At 57.5% G+C, this 9,130-nt stretch overlaps 2 protein-coding genes and 1 non-coding gene across 3 annotated transcripts; 2 read left to right on the forward strand and 1 right to left on the reverse strand.

The window, feature by feature from the left end:
* Nucleotides 1-408, forward strand: VDBG_05372 (predicted protein; the record flags this gene model as incomplete). Its single annotated transcript, XM_003004213.1, has 2 exons — nucleotides 1-57; nucleotides 166-408. Coding segments are annotated over 2 exons (300 nt in total), but the record flags the coding sequence as incomplete, so codon positions are not given.
* A 1,025-nt stretch (nucleotides 409-1,433) lies between these two features.
* On the reverse strand, nucleotides 1,434-1,527 carry VDBG_15112. The gene has a single exon. It is a non-coding gene; the product is annotated as a tRNA-Leu (tRNA).
* Nucleotides 1,528-3,018: 1,491 nt separating this feature from the next.
* On the forward strand, nucleotides 3,019-4,662 carry VDBG_05373 (conserved hypothetical protein; the record flags this gene model as incomplete). Its single annotated transcript, XM_003004214.1, has 1 exon — nucleotides 3,019-4,662. One exon carries the CDS (start codon nucleotides 3,019-3,021, stop codon nucleotides 4,660-4,662), a length of 1,644 nt encoding a protein of 547 aa, XP_003004260.1.
* Nucleotides 4,663-9,130: the final 4,468 nt, after the last annotated feature.

A 9,130-nucleotide genomic window follows, 5' to 3' on the forward strand; every position in this document is an offset into this window, starting at 1 on the left:
TACGAGTCATGTCGTCACACACATCGACCTCTACAAATTGAGTTTATTGACGTCAAGTAGTCCCGCCCCTCACTTGTCCTGCATATATGGGACGTGCTACGTGCCTGGCAACGGACGGACGGACGGACGGACGGACGGACGGACGGACTGACTAACTGGCTCCAGGCGCAGCTGAACTCCGCGCGCGACGTCACGGCCCGGGTGCCGCTCGTCATCGGCCCCATGGACCAGCAGGGCTGCAAGGAGGAGATGGACGCCATTGAGCAGGCCGCCAAGGACGCGTCGCACGTCGACCCGAACAACCCCATGCTCCCGGCGAGGAGCATCATATTGGCCAACGACAGGGAGGCCCTCCACACGCTGGGGTTGTGTATCGTGGGGGGCCAGAAAAAGCCGCTCATCGAGTGAGCGAGGCCATCGTCAGCGGGGTACGAGAATAATGAAACCAACAAAAACTCATTCTCCTGCCGTCGGTCGCGGAGAAGACTCGGCGCATGGGCAGCCGTTCCATCGGCATACACGAACGGCACTCTTCCGACTGCCCTGGCCCTGCCCTCACTCGCCGTCTGCCGTGGAGGCTGGCGAGCATCCGCAGGGCCTATCTACAGCAAGCAGCCTCTTCCTACGCCGAGGGCAGTATTGGCACGACACTGTGACCTTGCACCATCAAGTGAGCTTTCGCACTTGCGAACAGACGGTCACTGCTGTTATGTGGAGGAAGCCACGTCCCGACGGCCAGAAGCTTCTACGCGCCCGGCAAAGAATACGCCGGGATGCAGAGCAGCGCACCGGCGGGGGGTGGGGAGAAAATCGGTGCCATCTGTGGCTAGGAGACGGGCAGCGCGGACGCATCATGGCAGGCTCTCTGGCGGGGATCCCAGGCGGCGACCGGAGGGCGGCCGGACGTACATATAATCATGACGTGAAACGAGCTTTGACGATGATGCAGGGCGGCCGGTAGGATAGGCGAGCGGCGGCCAACCTGCCGGCTGGCTGAGTGCAGCGACGGATATACGGTGCAGCAGCATGATGAGCCGGCTTTGCGGGTGCGGTAGAGGAGATAGACGGACGTTTCGGGGCGTCTGGTGCAAAGCGAAACAATGAATTCTTCCTGATTACAGACGGGTTTCTCCTGTGAGGGTCGCCCTGTAGGCTGAGGTTGTCAAGTGCAACATTGGATGACATGAGTGCTTTTCCGTGGAGCGGCAGGCCTACTCTTCGGCTGGTGATGTGTCTGCATCAGAACCGCGATCGGTTGCCATGTCCTTGCGGGGAGATTCGAATCAGTTAATATTTCGTCGCGACGGTATGTGCAGCACTATGTTGAGCCCGCGCACTTCCAACGCGATGCATCAAAATCATGGACAACAATAGGGGGCTGCGAGACAATCCGAGGACAAAACACAAGGACGGTGGCCATCCAAAAGTAAATCTGAAGAGGACGAGATTCGAACTCGCGCGGTTTCCCACTGGTGGAATATCGAGATATACCTAAAACCAGCGCCTTAACCACTCGGCCACCTCTCCGATTGGGGTTCGGTGAGGAAAGTGTTCAAAGGTGGGGCTCATGTACACTCGGTGGGGCCTCATTGCACTATGGGATTGCTACACCGGGTGTGTTTACTGTACTATGATAGGTGTGACACGAGAAAGTGTGGTGCCAAAGCCTGCGGTATCCTTTCATTTGGATTCAATGCATGCCGTCCTGCCAGGTTGCGTCGGACATGGGCGATCGTGTTCTACTGTGCGTGTCAGGAGCGCTTTGCTGGACTTGACCTCGCACGCATCGTCTACGAAAGATTTATTCCGTAGCTATCATGGCATGGGGCCTCGCTTGCGCCATCTATGGTTCAGTCCATCCCGTCCTGGCAACAATGCCACTTCGAGCCACGAGCCGTGATGCGCACAGCTTGGGAGTTTCATGGCGGGGCAGGCTTTTCATGCGGCGAGGCCAGGTCCCTTCGTCTGAACCCGAGGCCACCTTTTCGTCCTGTCATGCACTATCTACGCATGAGTCTCTTTGAGAGGTCTTGTGAGAGGAGGCAGCCCGTCATACTCTGCAAGCGGGCGTCGCCTGAATCTGTGGGTGATGATCTGACTGAGCATCAATCAGCACTCTTCGAGTGATTCAGACGTACTGGGTGTAGACATGAAACCATGGGCTCCTGGAGCTTCCCTGAATGAAACTTCTTGCAATCATAATTTGGGAATCTGTCAGTGTGGGAAACACTTTTGGCTTAGATGCTCGAGTCTCCATGTACACATGAGTGGTGAGCTTCGGGGTTTGGATGGGCAGCGTCGGGCGTGACTCAACAAAGCATTCATTTTTTCTGTTTTCACCAAACTCTCCTGTGATTCAGGAGAACTGGACTTGGGAAGCTGCAGCTAGGGACACGCAGGTAGATTGTTGACTGTCACGTCGGATGAGTGGGATTTCGACCGGTGCTGACAATAAACGGCTAGAGACGTCTGCCTTCCTCTCCCTCTCTCTCTCTCTCTCTCTCCAAAAAAAGCAGGGAAGAGTAAGACGTTCAAGACAGATCAATGGCAACTGGAGATCATGATTCATTTGACCACTCTTCACGAGATTCACAGAGGACGTTTGGTCCCGTGATGACAGCTCGTACTTCAGATCTCGAGAGAAACATTGTCATCTTCGCCGCACACCAGGGCGAGGATCATCAGGAGGAACAGTCATCAGGAGGAACAGTCATCAGGAGGAACGGCAAAAAAGAGACACAAGGCCAATTGACACCTAGAGCACCGCCCATCCAGTCAACCAGGACTCATCCCACCATCCCATGGTGAAGCTGTCGACGCAGGTCAGTGCGGAGCGCGGGGTTCGTTGGAGACTGGATTGGGGTAGCTTCCGCCCGGGCACTTTTCCCGATTTTTGTCGCCCATTCCCGCCTTGCATCGACGACCACCAAAAGACGAAACCGCCCACCGTGTCGTCCCTCTCCACGAACACGCCAACCGGAAACCGAAGCACCCCTCCCTCCCCCTCCCTCTCCGACCATGCCCCTCGACGACGACGACAACCCGTTCCTCACGCCGTCGCCGGCGCCGGTGCCGCTCGCAGGCAAGGGCATCGCCAACGCCAACAATGGCGACCCCGACGGCCACGACAACGAAGACGACCCGGCCGACGCCCCCTTCGACATGGCCCTCTTCGCCTCCATGTTCTCCAAAAAGGGCGTGTCCTCGCAGACGATCCGCAAGGGGCAGAAGGACTTTGAGGCGCACGGCACGCGCGCCCAGGACGCCGCCCTCGAGACGTCGCGCCGTGTCATCGAGGACGTCCTCGCCTATACGCGCCTGCACACGGGCGACTGGAACCGCGGCTGGCTCTTTGCCGACTACTGGCCCGACGCCCTCGCCGAGCTCGCCACGGCGCGGCCCGAGTTCGTCGCCGCCCTCGACCCGGCGCTGCACGCCGCCGACAGGGTCGTCGTGCTGGAGGAGCTCAAGGGCCCCCAGAACAGGTCCGTCGGACGCACCGTGCGCGGCATGAAGCCGCCGAGCCCGGCCGTCGGCAAGGTCTGGCTGCTGCCCGAGGAGGCGCTGTTCATGCTCGAGCGCGGGTCCTTGGACCTGTGGTGGCCCGACAGGACGCTGGAGGACCTGATGCCGGGGCTCGCGATCAAGAGGAGCAGGGGCGCGATGACGGGCAGCAAGACTACTGCACAGCGGGGCGACGACAACCACAGCGGCCGGCCGGCTGACGGAGAGCCAGAGCGGATAGAGAAGAAGAGGAGGAGGACGACGACGACGACGAGTTCGCCGATGGCGTTCCCCTCAGCCTGCAAGCAGCCTATGCGCTTCTCATCGGCGTCGAGGGCGAGCGCGGAAAGATCACGTTGCCGAAATACCAGGTCTACGCACACCTCAAGAGAGGCGGTTACCACGTCCAGCGGGCGCCCGCGGGCCGAGACGGCCACCCAGGCTGCACCCTCACCGGCATCAACCCAACCAAAGTCTGTCTGGCAATGGCTCTTCTCCCTCTTTGAGCCGACCGGAAGCGGGGCCGCCAGGGGCCTCCCCTTCGGGCCCCCTCGTCCGGCCCGGGCTTCTACGGAAAATACCCCCCCGAAATACAAAAAAGCTCGAATTCATCCCTTCGCTTCGACCCCCGCGAGAAGGCGGCTGATACAGCGCGCCGAGGATCCTTTCAAGGTCTTCTTCCATGTCTGGCGCCGTCCAAGCACCCAGTCTTCTCCAAAAGCGATCCGCCACCGCCCGACCTGCGCATCGCCGTCGTCGACGCCAGGGACACGTTCGTTCCGGAGCTGGAGCAGCTCGAAGCTCTGTTCGACTCGACGCCCTATGACCCCGCAGACGCGTCGCTCTCGGCGCCGGGGCGCTTCTACCCGCGCCTCAAACACGGCCATCGCAACGTGCTCATCTCCGTCGTCGACCGCGGCCTCGTCAATTTTATGCGATTCGGCCAGGCCGCCTTCGCCGACGAGAAGCTGTACGAGCGCTTCGACCTGCCGAACCGCGGCCGAGGTGGGAAGAGGGGCGGAGGCCGCGGCGGAAGAGGAGGTAGGGGCCGTGGTGGACGTGGTCGGAGATGAGGCGAGAGAGCATCCGCACGAGCTGAGGTTGCAACCAGGCCGAGCTGCAGCAGTTTGCCGATGCTCCTGGCGGCATGCCGCGTGAGACACACAATCCGCGCTGTCTGATGACGCCTTACGTGCTTGGCCTTGATCCTTCACTCATTCACCCTCTCTCATCAGGATGTCCGAGGCCATGTTCGCTGTTTGCGCCTGAACTCGAGCATCGCGAGAAGCAAGCAAAAAGCGCCACTGGGGATCGACACACACAGCCTGCCATACGCGCATCATTGTTCATCGCGATCCGGACTCCGCTCGGGGGGTCTTCGTCACAAGCAAAGAATTGTATGGACCTCAGCCAGAGTGAGTCATGCCTTTGTACGCAAGTGGCAGAGGGAGAAGAGCGAACTGGAACGTCCTCTCCAGTAAGAAGTAAGAAGTGACATGCAGCCTAGAGCCCTTCTTATCCAGGTGGCCTGCATACGCGCTCCTGAGAAGTTGGCTGGGGGTAAACAGGACTGGATGGATGTGCATGGGCGCACAACTGATATGGCCAGATTGGTGGCACTGCCTCTGTTAATTGGCAAGACGACCCGACAGCCCTTAACCCTGCGTCGCAAGACGGGGCTCCGTTCGCGATCCTTCGCGTCCCATGTCCCAGCGGACCGCCTGGTCGGGTGCGAGGAGATGGTTGTAGAGAGGCACGCCAAGCTGTACGCCTGGGGCGAGGAGCGCAAATCTCGTGGCTTGTGAGCCGGGCCATTGAAGCTAGATTGACGTTAGGTGCTTCCGCTGTGGGGGCTAGAGCGTGTAAACTATGTAGGTGAGATGGGTAGACAGAACAAAATCGAGTCAACTGGCTGGTGTCATACTCATCCGCCATGCGGCCGGGGTCTTATCACCGCTTTCCGCTCCAAACGCGGGAAATTATCAAGCGAGTATTCCATCGTCTCCTCTGTTCACCGTCTGGTAGACCGCCAGCCGGCCGAATGCTGCTCAAACTGGAAGAGCCTGCGTGTCGATCGGTCCTGGGACGTGCGCGCGCTCTATTTGTCCGTACGTCGCGAGGCGCATGTCACCAACATGATGACTGACCCACGCTGTGCATTGCTTGCAGGGGCTTGAATCACATGAGAACCTACGTACAACGAGAAATGTAGATGGCTGGGATGTCGAGTGTGGCAAACTGCCAACCAACCAGCCAGCCAACCAATTAGTACGGCCGGCCAGTCGATAGGTTGGCAAAGAAAGAAGCATGCGTTGTCTCGTGGCGCTGATGAGCGGAATACTTTGCAACGGCACCCCAAGTTTGCTCGTGCTTCGTCATGAGGCAGAGCGGGGCGAGTGCGATAGAGGTGGCCAGGGAAGAATCGATAGATCGAAAATAGTAAACACCCAGCTAAGCCATCATGGAGTAGGTACTTGTACGTAAGACATTATGAGGGCACCCAAGGACCGAGGAGACCAACTGTAGAATGATGTTGTCTCGGTGGACTTGGCAATTCGCTGACTGGTGGAACCTCACTTTACACTTTCGGATACCTTGCACTAGTGATGTGATGAATTAAACAGAATGGTTCAAACTCCGTTTCATCAGAAAGGGGTTCCGCTCAGCTGGAGGCCTGTGGTCTGTTGTGTAGTTTGCCCAGGACGTTGGCTGGTCAAGTGCGAAGAAAGTGGTGTGTGTGTGTGTGTGTGTGTGTACTGCCACCAGAGTCGCATCAAATACAGTGTGGTATCGGCACCTGTTTAGCCGGCAAAGTTGTTTCGGCTACGTTCGCTGTTGCCGCTTTTGGCCATGTCCGATTGTTGCTTCGTCGGAGACGAAAAGGTTTGCGGCGCACGCACGCCATCCACATGCGTCAGGTCGTGATTGTGGCTCGCTTGGACGTGTGACAATGCGAATGCTTATCATGAGGGTAACGGGCACTTTGGTGGGTGATGTGTCCGCATGTTGCTTCTGGCGCACGGTTTCGCAAATGGGCAGCTCGCGCAAATCCCTGAACCAAGTGTCAGCGCGGCGCCGCCTTGGGGGGCTAGATATCAATCATGTCAGACGTGCAGCCACGTTACGGCGCGGATGGTCCTATTGACACAGTCGAAAGAGCGGAATTGGTTCCAGAAGGGGCCAGGGCGGGGCCGAGGATTTAGTTGGTTAGATTATCGCTTCTGCATGATCCAGGTCCAGGGTCTGTCTGTCTTGTCTCTCTTGACTGTCTTGCAGGCTGGCTAGCCTACATGGCACTCGTACTCAGTTGTCTCCTCGATCAGTGAGTCGCGCCCGAAAAGGAAGAAAAAGACTGACGTGAGAAGGGGCCAGGAGCCAGGGTCAATTGCCGCGCCGCAACGAGTGGATGATGCCATCAAACGTTGGACTTGCATGGCAAGGCCGGCGATCATGCCACCCGTCCTTCGACCAACACACACTCAATAACGCGCCTCCAATTTCGGAAGTCGGGCGAGTGTAGCAGCTACATGCACCACCGCAGGAAACCTCCTGATGATGGGGATGGTGGCAATTCTGTGAGGTCAGCGTGAGCTGTCACATATTGCCATGGCTGGCCGAATTCTCCAACACCGGTGGATGGGAACCTTTGTTGGGCAGGGGTAGCAATTGCATCAGACTTTGCTCTGGCGTCCCGCTCTCTCTGGCCAAGTGTTCTGCCCAGTTCAATGTGGGGCTAGTTCAAAACTTCAAGGCTCTAGGTCGGCAGGGGGGGGGGTGCCAAAGGCATCCTTGGTTTCGAGTTGTACATGCGACAAGGCCGAGGTGGAGGAACCTGTGAGGAGACTGAACGATGTCGAACCCACGTGATTCGGTTTTGCAGGAAACGACGCAGAGGCAAGTATGCCGCACAACCATCGGCAAGTGTTTTGGGTTTGCTGGAGATTGGATACTTCTATCTGGATTTTACCTTTGCTCCCTCGGGCTCGGATTCGGCATGGCACTCTCTCTGTTCCCCCCATGGCCAGTAGGCGAAGTCCCGAAATATGCGATCCATTGTGGTTGGCGTGTGCACTTTGATCAACGCTGACAAGGGTCTGGTATTGGCAAGGGTTGGCGTGACGAGAAAAAGAGGTGTGGACATGTCAGCCGTAAAAGTCCGATAGTCGATCCCATTCCAACTTGGCCAAGGGCGTGCTCCGACAGTCAAAGGTAACGCTGCAGTCTTTTGCACCTGTAACTTTGGCAGCAAAGGCAGGCTTGGACGTCGCCTGCAGGTTTGGGTCAGCAGATCGAACCAGTGATGCCGGCGGGCCTCATAACTCGACAGCTCTGGGCCGAGGGATGCTTGCGAGCTGTGGACACTCACTCGCAAGACGCACCAGTTGGTCGGTTTAGTGTTGGCGCCATTGACATTCTTCAGGTCTTGCTAGTCACTTCACAAAGCTTTTTTCTTCTTCTTTTCATTTTATTTTCATTGACGAGTCATGGAACCAGAGGACATGCGGTTTGTGACGTTGATTCGGGTATTGGAGTCGGGATCTGGGGTAAAGTGGCCAGTCAGTCAGTCAGTCACCCTACCACTCAAGCCCTGGCACTAGCATTTTCGGAATGGGGATTGCAGGGCGCTCAGCATGCTGTCTGGGAATGCGCACGCAGGTGAATCTGTGGGTATCTGCGCCGAAGGAGCCAATGTGAACCTGAAGTCGTGACGCACTGTGCGTGTGCACTGGGGTTTCCCACCAGGTTGAGTGATGTGATCGCCTGTGGCTTGGCATGGAATACCGTCTGTTAGCAATTGTCCTACTCATCCATCTCGAGGGCTGTTCGCAACGTGGCTCTCAACAGGCCGGGGATGGTGAGGCCAGACGAGGTCATGTCCGGATCGAGTCAGCAGGTCGCAGCAGACCACTGACTTCCGAACTCAAGGAGCGATGAGTTCACTGCTGCAGCGGCGGAATAGCGCATAACCAAGACACCCACTACCTATCTGCCTGGCGAAAGTACCGATAACAGAATGGAGGATTTTGGTGGGCTGGTGGTGGTGGTGGGTGGTCCAAGGTGGGACCGCCTATATAGCCAGAAAGGGCATGGGCTGGCTGGGGCCATGTCGGGGAACGTCGACCGGAACCAATTGGTTGGTAACCCGCTACTTGGTGTTGAGGTGTGTTGGGGTATGATGTGTACCATGAGTGTGCGTTTGCGTTTGCGTTTGCGTATGTCTGTCTATGTGTGTCTCTGTTGTTGGGCCAAGGTGAGCCACGACTCGCTTGAGTGATGGTCGCTGTGGATGGAGAGTGGTGGTGGGTTGTGTGGCTGGCTGGCTGGCATGCCCCCGCTATAATTCCGGAACACTTTAATTGCTCTCGTCTCGACTCTACTTACCTGCCTTGCATTGCCATGAGAGTAAGTTCTTGCAAACTCTGACAAACCCAGTCGGCTGCAACTGCCTCACCCTCGTACCCTCCTTTCCATCGTTTAAGAACAAAAAAAGTTGCTCATGCCGAACCCACCCAGAAAGTTCCTGTTGCTGCTGTCTGTCCTCTTCCATGGCCCCCCTCCCCCCCCCCGGTTGAACAACAATCCATCAGCCTCGCACTAACCAAATACATGCATTTCATCAACCTTG

Source organism: Verticillium alfalfae, genomic scaffold (genome assembly GCF_000150825.1).
Source record: "Verticillium alfalfae VaMs.102 supercont1.6 genomic scaffold, whole genome shotgun sequence".
Classification (NCBI taxonomy): domain Eukaryota; kingdom Fungi; phylum Ascomycota; class Sordariomycetes; order Glomerellales; family Plectosphaerellaceae; genus Verticillium; species Verticillium alfalfae.